At 47.6% G+C, this 25,775-nt stretch overlaps 1 protein-coding gene across 1 annotated transcript in view; it reads left to right on the forward strand.

Annotated features, from left to right (window-relative positions):
* Positions 1–703: 703 nt before the first annotated feature.
* The window catches only part of PEX14 (peroxisomal biogenesis factor 14), a 113,387-nt gene continuing 88,315 nt past the window's right edge, over positions 704–25,775 (forward strand). The window contains exons 1-2 of the mRNA XM_028740687.2: positions 704–821; positions 12,321–12,368. Coding sequence (XP_028596520.2) covers positions 750–821; positions 12,321–12,368 — 120 coding nt within the window. The 5' untranslated portion in view covers positions 704–749. The remainder of the gene's footprint in view (positions 822–12,320; positions 12,369–25,775) is intronic.

Raw genomic sequence — 25,775 nt, forward strand, 5'->3', positions numbered from 1 at the left:
TCGGGGAGGTTACACATGACCCTTCTTTCAGCAGTACAGGGTCTACTTTATATGTGGAAGGTTCCAGGTTCAACCTTCAGCATCTCCAAGGTAGGACTGTCTGGGAGGAGAGACCCTCTGCCTGAATCCTTGGGAGAGCTGCTGCCAGTCAGTGCAGTGATTAATGTTCTTATGCAGCTGCACTGTTTTATAGTTTCTGGATTTCCCATTGCCATATTCTAAACTAGTTGTGCTCTATGTTATAAATCAAGCACAGCTGGGGGGTTGTTTCTTTTTGTTTTCCAGTGTATTTCTTATCAATTAAAAACCCTGTGTGGCGCGAACAATTTTTTATTCTGAAAGTGTGCCTGGAAGGGGGGAAAAGGTTTGAGAACCACTGTCTTAAGGGAAGGGCCGGTGGAGCACCTGCTTTGCCTGCAGAAGCTCCCCAGGTTCAATCCCCAGGAGCAGTAGGGGATGACTCCTGCCTGAAACCCTGGAGAGCCCCTGCCAGTCAGTGCAGGCAACACCAAAGTGCAGATGGGCCAGAGCTGCAGATTCAGCATAAGGCAGCTTGTGCATTTCTAAGCAGACATGCTCAGGATCGCGCTAACCACCAAACGAGCCCTTATCCCCTCCTTGCCGCCGTCTGGCTTAAATTAACCCCCCTGCAAATTTCGCAAGGAGCGAGCAGCTTCTCCCTCATCGATCGGCAACTCGGAGCTCGGCTGCTTCCGCCTCCATCGGCCGCCTTTCCTCTTCAGAAATCCATGGCATCCGAGGATCGATTAGCCGGGTCTGGAAACATGGCCTCCTCCGAGCAAGGAGAGCAACCTGGGCAGGTAAGCGGGGGGTCGGAGGAGGGAGGCGCCCCGGGACCCCCTCCCCACAAGGACACTTGTGAGGGGAGGATGGGGAAGGGGCAGGGCAGTCGCAGGGCCTGCCCCTGCTGCCCTCCCTCTTTCAAAAGCAAGGGGGCACCCCCCAAATAGAGGGGTCCCTGTGCCCTCAGTGAGGAAGGAGCAGGTGGTGGGTGGCCTTTGCCCCATAACTGGGCGGAGGGGGAGGGGAGGGAGTCCATTTGCCACCTCACCTTCTTTCATTCCCGCTCCTCCCGTGAAGGGGAAAAATCCCTGTAGTGGGATTTTCTGAGCCACCCCCCCCCCCATCTCAGGGATTGCAGGAGGTCAGTGCCCTTTTGCCCTATAATTAGGGGGTGCGCCCTTTAATTAGGGGGGATATAGGGGCAGTTGCCTTATAAAACCCTATAATGTGAAGGGGTTTCGTTCCCGCTTTTTATAGCCCCCCCCCCATTAAAAAGGTAGGGGAGGAATGTCTAAAAGGAATGTTTCCATGGGTTGGAGGAGGGGGTGTCTTTCGCCCTATAAATAGGGGCAGGGAGGGCTAGTAGTTGCCCACTCTTTATGCCCCCCTTTTAAGGTTAAGGGAGGAATGGCAAAAAGGAGTGTCTATTTTTCTTCCAGGAGTAGCAGGATGTGGGTGCTTTCTGCCCATATTTTTTTTGGGGGGGGAGGGTAGGGGACTATTTGCTGCCCATTCTTTTATGTCCCTCCCCATTAAAAAAAGAAATAAAAGGCTAGTGGAACTATGACTAAAAGCAGGGTTCGAAACTGAGATATAAAAGCTAGGAGCTAAATGGCACCTTAAACCTAGGTTATGGGCACAACAATGGAATGTATAGGCATGCTTTTTTATATAAGAAGAAATGAATGAACTGCAGCTAAAATCTTATGTTCATTTTTCACATGGTTTAGTTCTTCCCCTGCCCCCCCCCTAATACTCTTCAGAGAGTCTGTTCTCCAGTCTTCAGAGCGTAGCTGGAAGTGGAGAGGCAGAAAAAGGTCCTCTTTTCCTTCCACTCTACAGTTTTAATTTGAAATCTTAGACGCAGTACTGCGCCCAGAGCTCAGAAACTGCTCCTGCTAATGAAATTCCCTGTCGCAAAACGCGCCTAGAACAATGGGAGTTTCGAACACTGACTAAAAGGAGTGTCTACTTATACCCCCACCCCCAATAACGGGAGAGGTGGGAGCCCTTTGCACTATTATGAGAGGGAGTGGAGGAGGTTAGATGCTACCTTCTCCTTCTGCTTCCGTGCTTGAGCTTCTGGCACACACCCTAATTTCAATTTCAAACAATGAGAGATAATTGGTAGTAACTTGAAGGGGAAATTGGGTTTCCTTTCTCCATCATAGTAGGGGCTGGAAGAGGAATTGGGGGGGGGGTGCCAGTTGCCCTCTTCTTCATCTGCTTGAACATTGCCTCTTTCAATCTGTTTATTTTTAAGGGTGGGGGAGTAATCCCTAGTGGGCTCATCTGTCCTCCATAGGGGTGGATGCCCTTCAACCCTGACAGGGAAGGGGCAAGGAAGTGGGTGGAAGGGGACAGTTGCCTCATTTTCTCCCCATTTGACCTTCTGTTCTCCCCTTTCCAAAAAGGGTGGGGGGGATCTCTGTTGGGATGAGTGCCCTTTGACCCATAATGGAGGGAGGTCAGTTCCCCTCCTGCTTGATCTTGTGTGCCACTTTTCTAAACTGGTGGTGGTGAAGAAATCACAAGTGGACTTTGGGGGTGTAAGTGGGGAAGGAGGTGTGTGCTCTTTACACCTAATTGGGGTCAGAGTAAAGATGTGTGCATTGCTAGTTACCCATCTCCTCTTTCTGTATTGGCTTCTCCCCCCCCCCCCCCCAAAATTCAAACGCAATGGGAGAGAAATCCCATGTTGTGATTCTGTGGCCTTCCTCGAGAGGAAGTAGGTAGGTATCTGTTGCTCCATAATGTGTGAAGAAGGAAGGGGGCATTGCTTAGTCTAGACTCCGCCCCCCCCTTGGGATAGGCAAAAATGGTGGGGAGCTTGTTTTCTCTGGGCCCCTCCCAGCTCTGGGGAAACTCATCTATAATTCCTGCATGCCTCCTACACACATGGAGCAAGGAGAACAGGTTGGCCTTGTAATCTTTTCCTTGCATATGTAAATTAATATTAAGAGGGGCTGTATTTGGGGGGGGGTGTTCCTCTCTGCCACTTCTATCTGCATTTGGCCATCTCTATAATTCCTCTTCAGCCTCCTGCCAAACATGTATGCAAAAACCACTTGTTGCACACCTCTTGAGAGAGCTCAGTGACAGAGCACACCTGTTGCATGGCAAGGATTCCATGTTCGATCCCTGGCATCGCCATCTTAGAGGAGGGATTGAGTAAGCTGTGGCCTTCCGGGTGTTCCTTGATTCCAGTTCCCATCAGCCCCCCAGCCAGCAGGCACAATGGTCAGGGATGATGTTGGGAGTCCAGATGCTTCTGGAGGACACCTGGTTGGAGAAGGCTGAAACAGGACATGCCGGCAGTAGTCAACATGGTACCATCCAGATGTTGCTGGACTAATTTTGGCAGAAGGCCCGTAGGTCAGCGGTAGAGCATCTGCCTTCAGTGTTGAAGATCCTAGGTTCAATCCCCAGGTAGGGCTGGGAGAGATCTGTGCCTGAAACCCTGGAGAGCTGCTTCCAGTCGATGTGTAGACAATGCAGAGTTAGATAGACCAGTGCTCTGACTTGGCATAAGGCAGATGCCTATGTTTTTACTGTTCTATGTTGACTATAAGTCTTATCATGCCTGAGCATTGCCCGTGCCAGCTGGGGGTGATGGAAGTAGTTGCCCATCATCTTTCAGAAAGCAGCACATGGGCTGTTTGTGAACTATACTATAATGTAATATCCATGATGGCTGCCAGGAATCAATATGTTGTAAGCTGCTTCAAGAACTTTCAGGTTGTGTAGTAAGAGGTTTATAAAGGGAATAAATGAAACCAACCACCAGTGTTCAGAGATGTCATACCTCTGAATTCCAGTTGCTGGTGGATGGGCAGAGGGATGGAAATTGTAGCTTTAATAGGGACAGATGGGCCTTGTCAACCTGAGATGGTAGTCTATTTAGGAGAAGGAAATCTCTGATCCTAAACCTCCACTGCTTTGCAGGATATCTTTGGGAGAAGAAAGTAAAGTAAACCCTACACAAATCCGCAGTGGAGTCCCTAAGACGGTTGGGTAGTGCCTTGTGCGCCTCCTTCTGGCAACTCCTGCAGCCAAGCAGGGGCCAAACATATTGCTCTGCTTTCCTTGGAATCACATCAGTGAGGCCAAAAGGGCATTAGGGTAGTCCGGGACCTCCATACACACTGCCCGGGCTTGCACCCAGGGGAGGTCACTTCAGTGCAGCTAACACAGAGGTTCGACTTAACCCCTGGAGGCACACTATACTGGCTCTTGAGACAGATGTATGCCAAAAACCAACCTTAGCTTCAAGCCCTCTTTGTGGGCTTCCCTGGTTAGCTACCATGAGCAGCCAGATGCTAGGCGGGGGGAACCTTGATCTGATGCATTGTGGCTCTTTTTACATCAAAGGTGGGGAACCTCATCCCTAGAGGCCAACTGTAGCCTTCCAGGCATCTCTGTCAAGTTCTTGGAACTTGGCCTCTCTCCTGAGCCCCACTGTCTCTGTGTCACACCCTGAGTGTTTTGGCCTGGCTGGAATGTGTCCTTGAGCTCTGATAGTGCCTCTTGGCTGCCTGGATGGGGGCTAGAGAAGGGTGCTTGTGTGTAGAAGCTATCCCACGGCACAGAGGTAGAATTTACATTTGTTGTTCCGTCCGCTTTTGCCTCTTGCTCTGCCAAGCCCCGACATGTGGCCCTCAGAATGTTTCACAGAACAGAATGTGGCCCTTGGGCTGAAAAAGGCTTCCCATTCTTATTTTCATTACTATTATTGCCATTTGTTAAGTAGATGTCTCCTCTGTGTGCATAGTTGCTCATTTTCTACACAAATCTTGGTGTGTGAGGCCATAATATGCACTGTGTGAGCTCACAATTTGCTAATTTTTGGATGTAGTGCCTCTTCTATGGTTTTTTGAAGGCCGGGCAGGAAGTCAGCTGGTAAAAGCGATTCCTTCTCGGCATGCATGTCAGTATAAAGCCTTTCACCCATTTAGGAACAGGGGTGAGCAACCTCCATCCTTGCAGTTGTTCCTGGACTACAACTCCCATCATCCCTCACCATTGGCCAGGCTGGCTGCGGCTAATGGCAGTAGAAATTTACAACATCTGGGGAGGTATCAAATTGCTTGATTCTGGCTTATTTATTTATTACATTTTAAATGCCACCTTTTCCCTCAAAGAGCTCAAGGTGGTGTACATAGTTTTCGTCCTCCCCAGTTATCCTCACAAACAACCCTGTGAGGTTGGTTAGGCTGAGAGACAGTGACTCATGTCATAATAAATGGGTTTGTCTTCAAGCTGCAACAAAGTCTTCTTTCTCTAACTGGGTTCTTCCTCCCCTCCCACCAATCTTGTCAGCTGTTAAAGGATCCCTCCTGGGGGAATCCAGGAGCCTATAGGCCAGGGCCCCTGTGCCTGAGATTCCCAATTACCATAATTAAAGACAAATTACGGTTTAATGTGAAGGATCAAAAGTCCTCACACGGTTCCTCTTCCATTGCTGCTGAGCTGCTGATAAACTAGCCAGCATCTGAGTTGTAATGCCCGAATTTGGGCACATGGTATTACCATATATCTCATGCTAGTCCTACTCAGAGTACGCCCATTGAAGTTACAGACATGATTAAATTAGGTTCATCAATTTCAGTGGCTTTACTCTGAGTAGAGACCATCGTTTGTGGGTGTAGGGAAGAAAACAGTGACCTGGCTTGGACTAGCCTAGTGAGAGGGGGGTCTGCAAGAAATCTCATCCCCTTAACTCAGTGACAGCCAAAAATGGCCCTCCAGCTGTTTTGGGTCTACAATTCCCATCATCCCTGACCACTGGTCCTGTTAGCTAGGATGGGTGGGAGTTGTTGTCCCAAAACATCTGGAGGGCCAAGTTTGGCCATCACAGCCTTAACTCCTTTCTAGAAAAAAGTTGAACTGGGAGAGTGTCCCGTGCAAATCAGGATATTTTGAGAGGGTGATTTGCTGGTTCTCTAGACCAGTATTTTTCAAACTTTGTGTCCTCAGAAGCTGGACAACAGGCTCCATCATCCCCAAGTAATTTAAGCAGTGATAGGGATAATGGGAGTTGTAGTTGAACATCTGGGGACCCAAGGCTGAAGAGCATCGCTTTAGAGCCAACGTAGCATTTTCCAGATGTTTTGGACATCAGCCTCAGCATGTGTAGTCCACAATGCTGTCCAAAATATCTTGAAGGAAACAGGTTGGTGAAGACTCTTAAGGCTTAGAGAAGTGATTGAGCATAGCCTGTTTGCTTGTTTTCAGTAAGCAAACCCAGAAAACATTGAAACTGCTAAGCTTGCCAAATACCCTGGTTGTAGCTGGTGTTAGTAGCCATTGTTAGCCTTATTCTCCATGAATTTGTCTTAATTCCTGCCTCCTGTGGGAATGAGTTCCATAGGTTAACTATGCGCTGCATGAAGAAAGTCCTTTTTTTTATCTGTACTGAATCTTCTAGCTGCATTGGATGTCCACATGTTCTAGTGCTTTGAAAGAGGCAGAGAAGACTTTTCTCTATCCACTTTCTCCATGCCATGCATAATTTGAAACATTTCTACCAGGTTACAATCTTTCCTTACTGGACTTATGAAATGGGGGGGGGGGGACGTTTTGCATGGAAAAATAGAAGAACGGAACATTTTGGATTTCGGAATCCTCCCCATCCCCTGCAGAAAATCTTCCACCCCATATCCCTAATCACCTCTGTTGAGTAGGAATTGGAGGGCAAGTGCTTGCCTCTGCCTTGGCTCACTCCAGTTCTGATGTCCTTGGAGTTGGCTGAACTTCATATTCTCAGGCTCTGTCCCTTTAGGGGGAAGGAGAGAGAGAGAGAGATTGCAGGAAACCTGGGGGTGGTTGAATTCATCATTTCATTTCAGGCACCTTGCCCTCCTTCCTGATCCCACCTCTGAAAGAAGCCTGGCTTCAGTCAAAAGATACCTCTTGTCTCCACTTTTGGAGAAAGCAATGCTTCTGAATACCATTTGCTAGAAACTGCAGGAGGGGAGAGGCCTTGCTGCGCCCAGGTCCTGCTCTCAGCCCCACATAAATAAGGATTTACAGTGCAAATCCCAAGCATGGGATGTTTCCTTGAGCTAGCAGGACTCACACCTAGGTAAGCGCGTATTGGGATTGCAGCTCTAGTTAACAAACAGGGATCATCTTAGAAGTAGCTTAAACTAGCATATATACCAGGCTGGCTTTGCTAGTATCACTAATTTGCTAAATAAAGATCATTCTAAAAACCCCAACCCCCCCAAACCTATTAATTATATTTAAATATTTAAGTACAGGCAACTCCCCATTTACATGTGTTTGAAGCATGTGCAACCTTGCATATTGCTACAAACCTGGACGTGGCATGAAAAGGGGCAAAAATGGCCCGAGAAGATTGCGGAAACAGTGAAAATGGTGCAAAAATAGCATTTACCAACCCCCCCCCCCCGAGCCTTTGCAAGTGCAATCCCAGGAGCCTTTGCACTGACCTTTTTAGGCCTATGCAGAGCTGGAGTTTGAGTTAGGAGGTTTGGAGGGAACAATTGTAATGGCATTTGGTGGAGCTGTTAAAAGAGTTTTCCAAGGGTTTCCAGAGGTTTAGAGGGTGTCTGCAGGCTTTTTCCATGGTGTTCCCAATATATGTGATTTCATTTATGCATGTGGTGCCCCGGAACATAACCCCTGCACAAATGGGCAGTTGCCTGTAAACATTTGTTGACTATTAAACATCTTACAGGTGTATACTTCCAACGGAATAAAAACTCATTTGTAATTTAAAGCCCTAAACGGCCTCGGCCAAGTATACCTGAAGGAATGTCTCCACCCCCATTGTTCTGCCCGGACGCTGAGGTCCAGCGCCGAGGGCCTTCTGGCGGTTCCCTCATTGCGAGAAGCAAAGCTACAGGGAACCAGGCAGAGGGCCTTCTCGGTAGTGGCACCCGCCCTGTGGAACGCCCTCCCATCGGGTGTCAAAGCGATAAACAACTACCTGACATTCAGAAGACATCTGAAGGCTGCCCTTTTCAGGGAAGTTTTAAATGTGTGACATCTTAGTGTATTTTTGGTCTTTGTGGAAGCCGCCCAGAGTGGCTAGGGAAACCCAGCCGGATGCGCGGGGTACAAATAATAAATTATTATTATTATTAATTTCCCCCATTATTTCATAGAGTTGCATATTGCCTTAAGCCTTGTTATTCCTGAGAACTTTTAAAACTGAGTGTTGAATCCAACCAGGTTGGAGGCAGTGATGCTTCTGCACACCAGTGTCTGGAAATCGCAAGGAGTGGGGAGCGGAGAGCTTTTGTGCTTGGGTCCTGCAAGAGGCATCCGATTGGCCACTTTGAGTATAGGATGCCAGTCTAGATGGGCTGTGGGGCTGATTCAACAGTGAGTCTCTTCGTACACTCTTAAGCTCCACCAGACACATTGATATCCTCTTCGCTGTCCATCAAGTCCGAAGTGGACATCTTCCTTTATTCATGCATCTTGACCACTAGGGAAGGGTCCCTGCTTCCGACTTTTTCCTCTTTCCAAATAGGGCTGCTGTTGACAGGTGAAACTTTCCCCGCAACAATGTTTCTGTATTAGAAAAGGTTGAACCTGTTGAACCTACTGCAAGCTGCTAAAAGTGGGGAGAGCCCTGCTCTTCCTCAGTGCCAGCCTCAAATCACATGGTGAACCTGAGTTTCAAGAGTGGTAAACCAGTTAAGTCACTATAAGTCTTTTATCAATTGATCTTAACCCGGCAATCCTACTGCAAGACCAGGCATGGTATTTCAAAGTGGGAACTGTACGTGTGTCAAAAGAGGTCTTGCAGCAACCAGGGTTCAAATGCCCAGGATTATATCATTTAAAAAAACAAGCAGTGTGCTCTAAGAACATCTGCTCTAGTTACCCCCCTCTTTTTTGCGATTCCCCCCATAGTACAGTAAAATTACAACTTTAAAAAATACAGATCAAATAAGTAGTTATCCATATATGTCTCATAATAACTAAAGGAATATTTTGAACATCTCTTGAGGAAAAGAGTTTCACCCTTTGATATGAGTATATCCATTAAGTGTTTCTGTTAATAGCCCACCTCCAAGTAATCATGAGATCTAGAAGCATAGGAATTTTTTTTAAAGAACAATAATTGAAAGTTATCCAAAAGGCTGAGGTCTACAAGATTGTGTAGGTCAAAAGCACTGCTTCTCTGCCCTTGATCTTAACAATGTACTTTTTTTTTTTAGGAACCCCCCTCCCCGTTTCCTTAGAGACCTCTCTTAAGACATCTGTCTCTTTCTCTTAGTCCTTCATCTTAACCTGAACTGATTGATGTGGTTCAATATCCTACATAATAGCCAAATGTAGATCTAATTGGGTGAATCATTCAGGCCGGGTCCCTGAGGAGCCCGGAAGTTTTTATATATCTGTACATTTATGTAAAATTCAATACAGCTTTTGGGGGGGGGGAAATAAAGTGAGATCTGGTTTCTGAGAGAAGATGATAGAGAGCATCTTAGGACTCCATGTGGGGGATGCATTTCCGACATGAAAAGTGTTTCTACAAACGTGAGGGGGGAAACATGAAAAATAGAAAATAGGAAGCTGCCTTATGCTAAGTCAATACCATTGATACATCTACCTCAGTATTGCCTTCACTGACTGGCAGCAGCTCTCCAGGATTTCAGAGACAGGAGTCTACTCTTAGCCCTACCTGGAGATGCTGCCCGGGGGGGGGGGTGTTGAACCGAGGACCCTCTGTGTGCAAGGCAGGTGTTCTAGTTGAGATTCCTGTATTGCAGGGGGTTGGACTAGATGACCCTCGGGTACCTTCCAGCTTTGCTGTTCTGTGATTCTACTACAATAATAATAATAATAATAATAATAATAATAATAATAATTTATTATTTATACCCTGCCCATCTGGCTGGGTTTCCCCAGCCACTCTGGGCGGCTTCCAACAAAACACTAAAATGCAATAACCTATTAAACATTAAAAGCTTCCCTAAGCAGGGCTGCTTTCAGGTGTCTTCTAAAAGTTCGGTAGTTAGTTTTCTTTTTGACATCTGGTGGGAGCGCGTTCCACAGGGCGGGTGCCACTGCTGAGAAGGCCCTCTGCCTGGTTCCCTGTAACTTGGCTTCTCGCAGCGAGGGAACCGCCAGAAGGCCCTCAGCGCTGGACCTCAGTGTCCGGGCAGAATGATCTACTGATCTACAGCCCTTCCCTTAAGACAGAGGGTTGTAGAAAGTTGACTTATACGTAGTCAAACCCGTTCATCCATCTAGCGAGGTACTGCCTACACCAGGCATAGGCAAACTCAGCCCTCCAGATGTTTTGGGACTACAACTCCCATGATCCCTAGCTAACAGGACCAGTGGTCAGGGATGATGGGAATTGTAGTCCCAAAACATCTGGAGGGCCGAGTTTGCCTATGCCTGGCCTACACTGACTGGCAGCTGACTCCCTCTCTTGCCCTAGAACTCTTGGGCTTCCAATGAAGCTGAGCATTGGAAGATTCAAGACAGATTGAAGAAAATCCTTCTTCATACAACGCATAGGCGTGGGGAACGTTTTTCAGCCTGAGGGCCATATTCCCTTCCTCGCAACCTTCCAGGGGCCACATTCCAGTGGTGGGCATGGCCAGAGCAGACGTGGGCGGAGCAATGTATGCAAATTTTAGCTTTGAACAGCAGGCTGGTTCCTACACACACACACACACACACACACACACACACACACACACAGCCTCCATCCTGGTGACTGAGAGGTATGATCAGAATTCAAAGCCACATTCCAGTCTGGTGAAAACACTCACAGAGGGTGCCAAGCACGACTGCTGAGCAGTTTGGCATCGTGAGGGTGCCCTATCCCCCACCCAGGCTGAGGTTTACCCTGCTCCTGTTGCAGGCCAACTCCGTGATTCTGTGATTTCACTGGATCCAAGTGCACACCAATTTTCCCTTGGACCGTGGCCACGGTCTTAATTGCTCCGTGCTTCAGTGCCTTGTTAGCTTTGCATGAAAACACTTGCAGGGGAGGAAACCTGAGCTGTCATTTATTTTTAAGATTCTTATTCCTTCGTCCTAGGTCTGCTTGGCATGCTGGTTGCCTGCCCCTCAATTATTTTTTTGCCCTAATTTAACACACACATGTTGATTTATAAATCTGCCATCCTTTTATTAGCACAGCCTCTTAGCGTGGGTATAAATTACCCAGTTGTCAAAAAAATGTTTTCACTGGTATTGCTTGTTTTAGGGAAATTTACAGCAGGGGCTGGACTGGTGGGCCGTGCTGAACAACTTCTGAAGGTTGTTGGTTCTGCACGTGGGGAGGGGGGGTCATCTTGTCTTTGTCCCCTCTCTTCTGCATTTGTAGGGGGCAGCAAGCCTTTTTGCCCAAGGCTGAGTAGCAAGCATCTTAAGCAAGGAGGTGTTGCATACAGAAACCATGGCAAAACCTTTGGGCATGCATCTTGTTTAGAGGCGTTATCGCCCCATATCACTCCAACTTAATTCACACTGCAGCAGAGGAAAGATAACAAAAACCGCTAAATAAGTAATTAAAAATATGTACAAGACCAATGAGTTAATTATACCTGCTTGCCACATTTCCCAAGCCTGAATGGACGGTTTCTTCGAAAAGTCTTTTCACTCCCCTTTTTTCTTAACGTTTCAGGCACAGAGTAAACTTTTCCATAACGGCTGCATTCAAAAAAGGACTGGTTGAGGTTCATCTGCTAATTAGTGGGTGGGACTATTGCTTCGTTTATGGTTTGGATATTGGTGGCATGCTGTTTTTGCTTTTCCACAAGTTGTGTGTTAAATGAGATGTTAATGTATTGTACGATCCCTACCCCCTTCCCTCCCCCCGCTACGTTATTATGTATGTGCATATGTTTTTCTTTAACATTAAGTTGCTTGGAAACCTTTGGGTGCCAAGTGACTAATAAGTTTAATAAATAAATAAAACAAGCAAAATAAACTGGTGCCGAAGCTCCAAAGAAAGATCTGGAACAGGTTTCCATTGCTCGGTGATCACCAGTTTTGCTGCCGGAGTCGTGTGTAAATCATACATTCTTTCGACAACATCTCCATAAATATCGCAATCGAAAATATTAAATAACATCCCTTTGGGGCAAAACAGCAGTGCTTCCTCACCAGTAAGACCTGGTGCTTTTTAAACTGGAGATGTCGGGAATTGAACCAGATACCTTTTAGCATTCAAAGTGGCTGCTCTCCTGGCGAGTCCTGGCTCCTGTTTGTTTGTATGTAATGTCAGAGCAGCTAAGCGTGCTTAGAAGTGACCATTGGGTGGCACTCTAACCTTGCTTTTTTTCTTCTTACAGACTGGCTCTTCTTCTGGAGCTGAGAATGGAGCATCCCGCGAAGCTCTGGTGAGTCCTGCGTTTGTGGGGTGGGGGAATCAAAAGAATAACTTTGCTTTCATGTAATTCAACTCAACCAGGTACTCAAGCATGTCCATGTGGTTGCTTTTTTGAGGTTTTTTTTGAGCAGCTTGTTCTCTTGAAGAGCATCTGTTTGGCCACTTCTTTTCAGGATCAACTCCTTGGTCTCGGACAGAATGACCTAAGTATCGCTATGTGTGGTGCTCTCTAGGTGACCTCTGAACTTTGACCTTTAGTGACACCCCCCCCCCCCCGCCTCCTTATCTTTTCCTGGGTGAACAGAGGGTCATCTCCAACCACCCATGAAGCACTCGCTTGCTCTTGATCAGAGATTTTGCTTTCAAGGACTGTGGCATGTAACCGGTCTCTTCCATTCGTTGATGAAAATGAAATGTGTGGTGTATTGTGTGTATGCACATTAACCTGAGAGGTAGTACAGTGGTACCTCAGGTTACAGACGCTTCAGGTTACAGATTCCGCTAACCCAGAAATAGTACCTCGGGTTAAGAACTTTGCTTCAGGATGAGAACAAAAATCGTGCAGTGGCAGCAGGAGGCCCCATTAGCTAAAGTGGTACCTCAGGTTAAGAACAGTTTCAGGTTAAGAACGGACCTCCGGAATGAATTAAGTTCTTAACCCGAGGTACCACTGTAGTACATCCAGCTTCTGCATCAGGGAAACCCTCTACAAAATCTCAACCTCCTTTCGTGCTCCTCATCAAGCAGACTTTGATATTTCGGTGTTCCTGCTATAGAACAAAGCATCATAATTAAGATTCCCAGACCCTACCTCTTTCCCTATTAAAAGGCCTCCCGCAGAAGGCCTCCAAGGTACAGAGGATTCTGGGATGTTTCACACATGTGCCTTACACGCCCTCAAATTTCTCACGCCAAACCAAAGGTGGGAGAAACCTGTTTCCCTCCAGATGTTATTCTCATCACCACCCCTAACCACTGGCTTTGCTGGCTGGGGCTGGTGGAAGTTGGAGTCTGGCAACATCTGGAAGGATGTGAATGCTCCCCATAGATGGATGGATGGAGAAACTGCAAAATCTCCAGATGTTCTACTACAACTCCCATCATCTGTGCGCATGCTGGCTGGGGCTGAGGGGAGTTGGAGTCCCAACATCATCTGGAGGGCCAGGGGTTCCCCATCCCTGAAGTAGACCATTGATTGCTTTTCCTGCCCTTAGCTACTGTTTAACGCAGGGACAGAGACCATTGGCCTCTGAATACCAGTTGCTGGGAATCAGAAACGAGGAGAGTGCTGTTGTGCTCATGACCTGCTTGTGGGCTTCCCATTGGGGCATCTGGCTGGCCACTGTGAGGACAGGATGCTGGATGGGGCCACTGGTCTGATCCAGCAGGCTCCTCTAGTGTAGCTTCTGCATGACTGGATAGGCTTGTAGGTTTTAAAGGTAAAGGGACCCCTGACCATTAGGTCCAGTCATGGCCGACTCTGGGGTTGCGGCGCTCATTTTGTTTTCTTGGCCAAGGGAGCCGGCATACAGCTTCTGGGTCATGTGGTCAGCATGACTAAGCCGCTTCTGGCGAACCAGAGCAGCGCACGAAAACGCTGTTTACCTTTCCGCTGGAGTGGTACCTATTTATCTACTTGCACTTTGATGTGCTTTCAAACTGCTAGGTTGGCAGGAGCAGGGACCGAGCAACGGGAGCTCACCCCGTCATGGGGATTCGAACCACCAACCTTCTGATCAGCAAGTCGTAGGCTCTGAGGTTTATTTTTATTTTTTTCAAAAAAATTATTAATTTTCCCAAAAATTTTGAGACACACAAACAGACACACAAACATACATCCTGTTTAAATCTTGGTAACATTATTTAGTGACTTCCTCAAATCCCCTTGGTTGAATTTCATTATACCGTATTTTTCGCCCTATAGGACGCACTTTTTCCCCTCCAAAAATGAAGGGGAAATGTGTGTGCGTCCTATGGGGCGAATGCAGGCTTTCCCGGGCTTCCTGCAGCTCTGCGCCACCCTCCGGATCCCGGCGCGAAGCCACACGGGGCTCCGGAGGGTAGCGCAGAGCTGTCTGCGCTCCAGGGCTTCCTGCAGCTCTGCGCCACCCTCCGGATCCCGGCGCGAAGCCGCGTGGGGCTCCGGAGGGTGGCGCGGAGCTGCCTACGCTCCAGGGCTTCCTGCAGCTCTGCGCCACCCTCCCGATCCCGGCGCGAAGCCGCGCGGGGCTCCGAAGGGTGGCGCGGAGCTGCCTGCGCTCCAGGGCTTCCTGCAGCTCTGTGCCACCCTCTGCATCCTGGCGCGAAGCCGCGCGGGGCTCCGGAGGGTAGCGCAGAGCTGCCTGCATTCCGAAGCCTGGTGCGTGCTGAAGAGCGCGTCCGGGCTTCGCGCATCTCTCCGCAAGTCTGGGGAGACCAGCGTGGCTCCCTAGGCTTGCAGTTAGCAGGCTGTTCTGGGGGCTGGGGTCGGGGGAAGCTCGGGCTTGCCCCGCGCCTGCCCCGTGCCTGGGGAGGGAATTTTTTTTTCTTTATTCCCCCCCCAAAAAAAAAATTAGGCGCGTCCTACGGGGCGGTGTGTCCTATGGGGCGAAAAATACGGTATATCATTTTAACAGTTTTCCAAAATCAATTTTCTCAGAAAGTTAACTTAGTGACTTAACATCTTTCATTCTTTCTAATTTATCTTTAAATATCTTGAATCTTATCCTTACATATTTGAATCCTAATCCTATCTATTATTTGCAAGCTTTTCCAATTAAATTATCTTAACGTATTTAGCTAAATAGTTTAACCCACAGCGCCACCCGCATCCCTTTTGCAGGTTTCAAGCAGGCACCAAAAAGTGTAACAGGCCTACGTCTGTCATTTCCATTCATTTCAGTGGGTTTGCTAGTAGGACGAAGACAGAGCTCCAGATTTGCTGCCTCGCGTGCCTTCATGCTCTTGTCTGCAATGTTTTTTTTAAAATTAAGGCTGTTTCTTGCTGATGCAAGTACCTGTGCTTTCGCACTGATTTTTCTTCTCCTTCCCAAGGAGAATGGCAGGCGGCTCACTCTCTGCCCCCCACCCTGTGGGCTGACAGAAATTACCTTCTGTTTAATTAACATCATCTCCCCTGCTCTTTATATACTGCTTCATAATTGCTCCGAGGAAAAGAGGAACGCATCGCAGCCATATATCTATATATAGACATAGATATAAGATAAAAATAATTCGTTGGGAAAAGGTGTGGGGGGAAACGCAGCACAAATCAAGAAAATACAAAATAAAATTCGGTGTCCCTGAAATATAATCTTGATCTCGCAACGAACCTCCATGCATGTGAGGGTACCACGGAGCTCATGTGGAAAAGGAATGGGGGCTTTCAATCCTGCTTGCTTTTTAATTAATTTTTTCCGCTTACTCCCTCTCTTATTCCTCTCGTAGCCTCTTCATTTCTGCTTAGGTGTCGTCATCACTTCCAGCCACGCATCCGTAGAGACCCTTTTAACTAATCGGCCGTTTGCTCCCCACTTACGGCCCTGACTCGCTGGCTGTTCAGTGCCGCAGACCTCTAGCCTGAGCTTATTAGTTACCCGGGGCTTCTTGCGTTCAGACATGCATCATGTGTAGGACTGCATCTGATGACGGTTTGGAAATTACAGCTGGTGCAGAATTTGGCAGCCAGGTTGCTCACTGGGGCAAGCCGGTTTCAGCATGGTTCTTGGCAAGTTTGGATGTGTCCCTGAGCAAAATGAGCGCTGTCGCACCTTTCCCCGCCCCCATTTTGATGCCGTTGCACAATTGAGCAGGATACTTCGGCAAAAGATGTTGCAGCAGCTTCTAGGTTCAGGTGTCTCTCTTATACTTTTTTTTTTAAAAAAAAGAAGAAGTGGACAGTATTAGAAAGGTGGGTCTGTCAGTATTGGTTAGCCGTAACAGCTGAGAAAGGACTGCCTCTCATCCCTGGCTAAATATGTAGGAACAAGTCTTTGGAGGGAGAGAGCTGGAACATGACGCCTTTCCTCCCTCCCTCCAAATATTTTGCAAGCATCATTGCATTTACCTTTCCAAGCTTCTGTCCCATTAGCTTGAGAGCTAGAAACTTTAATCACCACCATTTATTAAGCCAGCGAAACAAAACAAAAAGTCCTCTCCAAACCACCGCCGTAGTTCATCAAAACCCAGCCCAGTCCCCTTGGAGTAACCTCTGCGATCTTTAATAGCAAGCTCTGCTTCTAACGGGGAGGCAGCAGCGCCCTTTGTCCGCAGCGGTGGCGGCAAATGGACTGAGGCGGTGGGGGGGGGGGGCTGTAATCTACGATTATTATTATTATTATTTTTAATTTTGGCCTCTCATTTCCCTGCTGTCGGTCTTGGCCCATTAAAATTTCGCCTGGACGCTCCGCGATGGGAAGTGTAACCTTGTGGTTCTCGGAGTGTCAGCAACTCGCTCTGGTGCTGTTTACAGCCAGCGTTTGTCATCCCTTGGCGTGGGATCAGCTTTCTCCTTGAGTCCAGATGCTCAGTGACACGGCCACCACTGTCTCTCTCTCTCTCTCTCTCCCCCCCCCCCCCCCGTGTCTCTCTGCTGCCCAATTTCCCCCCTTGATCCTTCAAGCACTTGTGGAATCTAAACAGCCTTTCCCCTCTCTCCTCCCTTTTTCTTTCTTGGTTGGACATTCTGCTCAAAGCAAAGAGTTTGGCTCTGCGTAAAAAGAAATATGGGGTGGAACTGCACTTGATCAGTGGAGACAAAAGCCTTTTCTCTTAGCAATAAGACTGTAGAAGCTGTATCTTCCGGGGGCCTGGGTGTACTTTGCATAGAAATAGAAAAAGGAGCACTGATTCTGCTTTTTCCCTTGATACCTGATTTAAGAAGGTCTTATTCGTTGCGATACCTGAAAAAATTTGCTCGTTCTTTGCAAGTTTCCAGGGGCAAAGCCAAACCTATGGCCCATGCAGCTGCATGGTGGTCATTTATGGCTGGCAAGTTCCTGCAAAGTATGATTCTTATCTGGTTTTGATTGTATTTCAGGACCTATTATTGACCGCTCCATCGTGCTTCCGTGGTATCATGATCTTATTATCTGTAGAACTGTTTAAAGCCTCTGCAATAACCACTTCTCCTCTCTGCATCATTTTCCTTCTAATAAGTTGTGGACCATATGATTTCAAACATGAGGCAAGCAGTTGCTCGTTTCTGCACCTCTCAGACATCTGCATTGTTATATGTAATAAAGTAATTTCTTTAAAAAATGCAAACTTCTGAAAGGATCATAGGGAAAATGAAAGGATCATAGGGAAAATGGACCTTGCATTTATCGTTTATTGGAATGATAAAAGTGCAAGGCTTGGATCAATCCACATGCATTATTAGGGCTTAGATGATGTACAGATGATTGATCATATGGACAGGAGTCGGAACAGTTATTGTTGCCATATTTAAAGAGAGAATTTTTTAAAAAATGAAGGGTTGGGAGTGAGGGCGAGATGAACGATGATACATACTTGTTCAGTGTATTATTTTCATGGTATATATTTCTAATAAGAATTTTGGATTTCTTCTTATCCGTATGATCTTTTATACACAGGCACGTATTAGGTGAATGATAATTTAAGGCGTTGCAGATAAATATGCAATTGTATACAAAATATCACATAGATAAGAATCGTTATTATTAAGAATAGTAAATAAATTTACTATTTATAGTAAATAAATAAATAAAAGTTCTGCACCCAGCTCCATACATATTCCACCTATGTAGATAATACAAATTGAGCGTGTTTGCATTATGATAAGTTTACAGGGCCTGTAGGAGATGAGTCATTGTGTGTGTGTGCAGAACCTTGTAAAAGAGTGCCTAAAATGATCAAGAAGTTGTTGTTGTTATTTAATTAATTAAATTTGATGCATCGTTCCTGTAAAGAAATACAAAAGTATTTGGGGCTTTTAGGGGTTATTCACCATTCTCTGAATGATTTAACGATCAGACCCTCTTCCCAGGGAATTCTGGGTATAGAAGCTCTGTGACAGGAGATGGGGGCGGGGTCTCTTTGCAGTTCTCAGCACCTTTAACAAACTACAACTCCCAGGAGCCTTTGCGGGAAGCCATGACAAAGTGGTGTGATACTGCTTCAAATATGTAGTGCATGTGGGGCCCATAGTGTGCCCTGTCTCCGATGTGACAGCCCTCCTGATATTTGAAGAACTTTAACCTTCTTTTCTCCAACGAAGCATACCGTATTCTTCTCAACTGCTCCTCATCATACTTGGTTTGCAAAAGCCCCTCTCACAACCAAACTTGCTTTTATTTTGACCCACACCACCAGCCTTTTCTAGACCTGATGGAATCTCTCCCAGCATTCAAAACCCACAGGAACCCGCCTGAAGGAATACAAGGCCATTATAAGCCCATTAGGGTTACTGCTTGCCCAGAGGTCGCTGAGCTGATAGCATCTCTCTGGCTGACAGTCCTAAATTATCCTGATTAATGTTTGACTTGGGGCTCTGGGTTAGTTGCCCACTGACTCCAACTGTCTGGGAATCCCCGCACCGATCGGAAAATATATATAGACTTTTAGAGGCTCGCTGGTCCTCTCTCTGGACTGTTCAAAGTGAACCTTGGGGGAAATATTATGCAGAGAACTTAAAATAAAATAAAATTGTGGAGCTTGGTTTCGTTGCAGAAGGGAAGGCCTGCAGCCCAGTGGTGGAGCATCCACCTTGCCTGCAGAAAGCCCCAGGTTCCTTGCAACATTTCCAGGTAGGTCTGGGAACGATTCTGCCTGAAAACCTTGGGGAGCCACTGCCTGTCAGTGTAGACAGTACTGAGTTCAGTGGGCCAATGGCCTGCATCCGTAAGAGGCAGCTTCCTATGTTTCTATGAAATGTTGGGAAGGTAGACTGTGGAACTCGCTTCCACAGGAGGCAGTGATGGCCACCAGCCTGGATGGCTTTAAAAGAGGATTGGGCAAATTCACGGAGGGTAAAGCTCTCAATTGATGCTTTTGAATTACGGTGCTGGAGGAGACTCTTGAGAGTCCCATGGACTGCAAGAAGATCAAACCTATCCATTCTGAAGGAAATCAGCCCTGAGTGCTCACTGGAAGGACAGATCGTGAAGCTGAGGTTCCAATACTTTGGCCATCTCATGAGAAGAGAAGACTCCCTGGAAAAGACCCTGATGTTGGGAAAGATGGAGGGCACAAGGAGAAGGGGACGACAGAGGACGAGATGGTTGGACAGTGTTCTCGAAGCTACAAACATGAGTCTGACGAAACTGCGGGAGGCAGTGGAAGACAGGAGTGCCTGGCGTGCTCTGGTCCATGGGGTCACGAAGAGTTGGACACGACTAAACGACTAAACAACAACAACAACAACAACAAAGCTCTCAGTGGCTACTAGTCACAGTGCCTGTGCTCTGCTGACATCGCCAGCGGCAGCGATGCTCCTGAACATCAGTTGCTGGAAACCACAGGAAGGGAGAGTGCTCTGTGTTGATGTCCTGCTTGAGAGTTTTGCAATGGCATGTGGTTGGCCACTGTGAGAAGATGATGCTGGTCTTGGATGGGCCTTTGCTCCAATCCAGCAGGGCTCTCCTTTATGTGTTCTCAAGGCTGTTCTCGGGAGCTCAGAGCTGTGCCAAGCAGACGAGCCCATCTCTGCAACGGTGTGGACTAGAAACTTACAGGGAGTTGGTGGCTGGGGAGACAATAGGGTTTGTAGAAAGCCCCCTTGCAGTACTTGCTAAAGTCGCTTAGCTCTCTGCATTGCACGCCCACCATCAGAACAATGGAATATGGTTTTTCCGTCTTGTGCCAACTTCTTTTCATCGGCTGTTGGGAGAACGCATTAATTTGTCAAACTCTTTTCTGTGATGCTTGACCTCTTGGTGGAGTTCTGAGCCGAATCGTTCTTCTTTTCCTTTCTTTCTTGGTTTTGTCTATTTACTGCTGACTCTGTTCATCGAGTGGCTTGTCTTTCTTTTATTTTTTCTTTTGCCCCTTCACCCTCCCTTCCCTGTGGTCCGTGCAAAATGCACTCTTTTAATCTGTCGATTCCTTTTAATGTGTTGACCTGGACAAATTCATGCGCGCGCCCTGTCCGCGGATGCAAATGTACTTACCGAGGGAGCATGTTTAAAGGGGAACTGTCAGCTCTGCTTAACTCGCCTGGCCTCAGATCAATAGCAGCGCTTCCTTGAAATTCCCCGCGCATCCCGACAAGACGTTGTAATTGAATGCAACCCGTCCCTGCCTCCTCCTACCTTGTACAAAGGTATGGCTGACAAAGGTATGTTAGGGCAGCCCATGCCATGGGGGTGACTGCATGCCGCTGGTTTGAGCACCAGTGTGGTGCAGTGGTTAGAGTGTCAGACTAGGCCTTGGGACATACCGGGTTCAAATCCCCACCGTGTCACAGAGCTTGCTGGGTGTGGCCTTGTGCCAGTCATTGCTTGACCTACCTCGCAGGGTTGTCGTGGGAATTAAATGAGGAGGGGGAGAACGATGCATACCACCTTCAGCTCCTTGGAGAAAAGGGTGGGACATAGATTCAATAAGCAAATGAATGAAATGTTACCCATGGAGGCCTTCGGACTTGCCTGTGTAGATTGGTGCCACCTACCTGAAACTGCCCATTTGGAGAATTGGCTGTTTTCACTGCATGCATGGGAATCCGCCTGGCCCCCATTTGTGTGAGTATCTATGTTCATTGCAGCTTGCGAGGGGTCCAGGGATTCCATGCTATACACCGCTTGCCCTATAGAGGGCAGCAACCGCCCATGGTTCCGAGGGAGACCGGCCCCTAAAACTTCTCATAAGTCTTTTGTGGGATTCCTAAAAGGTCTTCCCTTTGTCATAGGGCTGCTTCTGTACTTCAGTGCTGCTTTAACTCATGCTTTTTACCTTTTACTCATTCTCCTTATGCTTTTACCTTCTCCTCTGCCCTTTTTTCAACAGCTGGATCCTATAGCCCTTGCTTGAGAAGACTGACTTTATTGGGTCTATTATGCTTCCCTGCCCCTTTCCTTCCTTTTGTCCTTGCCTCCTACGGCATTAACTTCTTTATTTTTAATTTATCTATAGTGCCTGACTGATTTTGTTTAAGCTGCTTTATAAAGAAAGGTAATAGATCTACAGCACCACAAACCCTGGTTTGCGCTAATCAGGGTTCCTCCTAACCAGGGTTTGCAAATACCCAGACTTGAAACTCTGGTTAAGATGGGAAACTGGGTACATAAGAAGAGTCCTGTTGCTGGATCAGGCCAGTGGCCCAAGCAGTCCAGCATCCTGTTCCCACAGTGGCCAACCAGAGAATGCTCTGGTACAGAGAATGCTGGATCAAGGAAGGGGGAATTCAAAGGTGGCCTTCAAAACATGTCCTGGTGTTAATCTCTTAACTCAGGAATGGGGAACTTTTGACCCTCCAGAAGTTGCTGAACTACAACTCCCATCAGCCCCTGCAAGCATGGCCAATAACCTGGGATCATGGGAGTTGTAGTTCAGCAACATCCAGATGTCCAAGGGTTCCCCACATCTGTCTTAACCAAAGCTCAGGTGTGTGTGTGTGTGTGTGTGTGTGTGTGTGTGTGTGTGTGTGTCAGGTTTTATACAGAATTCTGCAGCATCCTCAGTGTCCATGAGGTTTAAGTGGAAAAAGTTTGGCAACCGCACTAAGTAGCTTACAAATCTGAAGTCTGCTGTGGTTAGGCAGGTGTCGTTACAGCAGAGGGAGTGGAGGGTCAGGCAAGCTGGGTGAGCACCCTACAGAATTCTGCTTATCTGTGCTTCTCTTTTAGAAACGGGCATCAGTTTGCTACCTCCCATTTAAAAACACTCCTTTCTTCCTCTTCCCCTCTCAATTCCGCCACCCTTCCTTTTACTTTTTCCTTAGACAGGCTCTACATATTTAGCTCATTTAATCTTTGCCTCGTAAGTCAAGGCTGTAATTGACAGCCCTGTCATGAAGAGGGGGGCGTGCGGGGCGCGCGCGTTACTCTGGCGGATAGCATGCTTTGCATGCAAAGGTCCCTGGTTCAATCCTCGGCATCTACAGGTAGGGCTGGGAAAGACGCCCCATCCCTGATCTGAGACCCTAGAGAGCTGCTGCCAGTCAGTGTAGACAATACTGAGCTAGATGGAGCTCTGTGCAAAGCAGCTTCCTGTGCTCCTCAGGGGTGCAGTGCTTATGGGTGCAGTCACTTTGCTGCGATTGAGAATTATCATCTGCGCCTTCCACCACATCCCTCCTTGGTGTTTGGGCACTACCTTTCTCAAACCCTCAGCTGCCTTGGTCCCCTTGTAACAGTGGCATCATCATCATCATCATCTGTATATAGGGCACTCATGTTCAAAGCACTCTGCGGTGCATTGATTCAGATCGCATCACCTCAGCAAGGTCCCATTGTAGGTTACAGCAATTTAAAGCAGCTAAAAACTTATTACCTCCCATAAAATAGGGTGGGTCCCGAAAACACGCAACTCAGGCATCAAAGACCAGCGTAAAAAAGGTTTATGCTAATCGGGTGGCACTGTGGGTTAAACCACAGAGCCTAGGATTTGCTGATCAGAAGGTCGGTGGTTCAAATCCCTGCGATGGGGTGAGCTCCCGTTGTTCGGTCCCTGCTCCTGCCAACCTAGCAGTTCAAAAGCACGTCAAAGTGCAAGTAGATAAATAGGTACCGCTCCGGCGGGAAGGTAAACGGTGTTTCCGTGCGCTGCTCTGGTTCACCAGAAGCGGCTTAGTCATGCTGGCCCTCAGCTCCCTCGGCCAATAAAGCGAGATGAGCGCCACAACCCCAGAGTTGGCCACGACTGGACCTAATGGTCAGGGGTCCCTTTACCTTTACCTTTACCTTTAGATGCAGCCCATGGTCTTGCTGTGAACGCTAAACTCCTTACAAGCAACCCTGCAGAGGAGATGCATTGCAGGCTGCGTTGCAGAAGGAGCAGTTGCGGGGAAGCGACTTGTCTTTTCAGGATAAAATGAGCCCGGTGGGCTTCTAATTCAAAAGTCTGTCTAGTCCAGTATTCTTGCAGTCAGGGCCTCACAGTAGTAGGCCAAGGTTTAAATGTTCCTTTGATTGTCTTTGAATCTTCCTGACACGCTTTCCATATTTTCCTGCCACACTTATTAGAACCACTGTACTAGATCGTCTGGCCCAGTCTACTCTCTCCTGCCCTCTGGACGCTCTCTAGGCTACACCCCTTTTCCCCAGGCCATGCCCCCCCCCACCAACCCTGCTCTGCTCCCTTCCTGAGCCTTTTGCCTGACTAGAATGCATCCTTGAGCTTTTACCTGCCTGGATGGAGGACAGAGAGTAAATGTTAACATTTTCTTGCCCCACACAGTTTTCTCAGACTCAGAATTTGGTAATTACAAAAAGGACGGGGAACTTTATTCCAGCTCAAGGCCTACATAGGCAACATATGGGAAGCCACTTACCAGTGGTGGATGGGGCCAGAGGCAAAAGTGGGCAGAGCAACGGATGAGACTTTGCACAATATGTTACATTGCAGCCATAGTGATGTCAGTCATTTCTACATCTACACACCCACACACAAACACACATACAGTGGTACCTCGGGTTAAGTACTTAATTCGTTCCAGAGGTCTGTTCTTAACCTGAAACTGTTCTTAACCTGAAGCACCACTTTAGCTAATGGGGCCTCCTGCTGCTGCCGCGCCACCGGAGCACAATTTCTTAAGAAACTACACTTCCCATGATTCTTCAGTGGAAGCCATAGCTTTTTCAAGTGGTGGGATATTGCTTTCAATATACAGTGGTACCTCGGGTTAAGTACTTAATTCGTTCCGGAGGTCCGTTCTTAACCTGAAACTGATCTTAACCTGAAGCACCACTTTAGCTAATGGGGCCTCCCGCTGCTGCCGCGCCGCCGGAGCACGATTTCTGTTCTCATCCTGAAGCAAAGTTCTTAACCTAAAGCACTATTTCTGGGTTAGCGGAGTCTGTAACCTGAAGCGTATGTAACCCGAGGTACCACTGTACACTATATCAATCTCCAACCAGGCAAGGAACAGACATGATCAAAAATCGCTCAAGGCAGGCCACTGACAGGTGTGGTCTGTGGGGGGCACGGCAGGCCCGAGGTGAGTGCCAAGGGCCAGATTGAAAGGTATGGAGGGCCACATTCAGTCCCCTGGCTAAAGGATCCCCACTCTGGTATTACAATGTAGTCACTTGACCAGCAGCACAGACAGACTGTTCTAGGGGCCAGCTACGATGTTGCACTGAGGCCCTGCAACATTCTTGGGAGGCAAATTCTCAGTCGCCTACAGGGCATGGGAGCAGATGAAGTGGTGAGTTGCATGTTGCAAAAACCGTCTACCAGTTGCTGGCGGTTTCTACCCTACGAGGCTCTTGTAAACCTTGGCCTACTACTGTGAGGCCCTGACTGCAAGAATTTCCTGTGCGTCCTGCCATGGGGGATAGTGTGTGGGGGGGAGGGAGCTGGACAGAGACTGGTCTTGAGGGGGGGGGGGCAGAAATCCCCGTCCGCTTTCTGGAAATGGGAGGCGGGCAGCACTCTTGTGCCCTGCGAGCTTTCCCTCGTTCTCCAAAGCATTACATGTATTACTGCGAAGTACGCAGCAGAAAGAAAGGGAGCGTTTTATGAAAGGGGGTAGCAGAGGAAACATTATGGCCAAGACCTTTTATAGCTTTTCCCATTATTATGGTTTAAATCTTGACGTGGTCTTTATTTGCAGTGACAGTGGGACCAGTAAAGAGGAGAGGCTTTTTCCGCCTCCCTCCCCCACAACCTCATCCCTCCCTCTCTCCGTCTTCCTCCTTGTTCTCCTGCCGAATTTCCCACGCAGGGATATAGATCATAAAAAGCTTGCGAGCGGACTTTGCGGTCCGCCTGACACCAGCTTCCTTCTCTCCCCACCCTCTTATGTCGCGGAAGTTACAAGCAGGGCAAGTCGCTCCCGCGGATGTCTGAGATGTGCACGGAAGTTTTCATTATCGTAAAAAGCGTTGCCGCCTGAGTTTTCAAGCCCACTGTCAGATGGGAGTGTTTTGCTCTGTAAATAGTCCAGGAAACCTTTTCAAAGGGAGAATTGGGGGTTCAGGATGGGGTCCCCCCCCCAGGTGAAGTTTGCTGGGTAGTATTTCTTTTTTTTAGGTGCTTCAAATGAACAGGCACCGAAAAGGGATGCGTGGAATTTTAGTAGGACAATCTCACCTGTCTTTTAATATTTTCACTGTCAACCTTTAAAAATGTCCCCCATTTGAAATTGATAGAAAACCCATTTTATGTGATTTTTTTTTTTTTAAAAGACATAGACACAGGATTCTGGTTATTCACCCAGCAGATAATATATAAGGTTATATGGTTAGCAAATTGCAGACTAATAATAGCCTAAAATACAGGGATCAAAACATACTAGTATTTTGTTTTGTTACACACA

The sequence above is a fragment of the Podarcis muralis genome, chromosome 7 (assembly GCF_964188315.1).
Source record: "Podarcis muralis chromosome 7, rPodMur119.hap1.1, whole genome shotgun sequence".
Lineage (NCBI taxonomy): Eukaryota > Metazoa > Chordata > Lepidosauria > Squamata > Lacertidae > Podarcis > Podarcis muralis.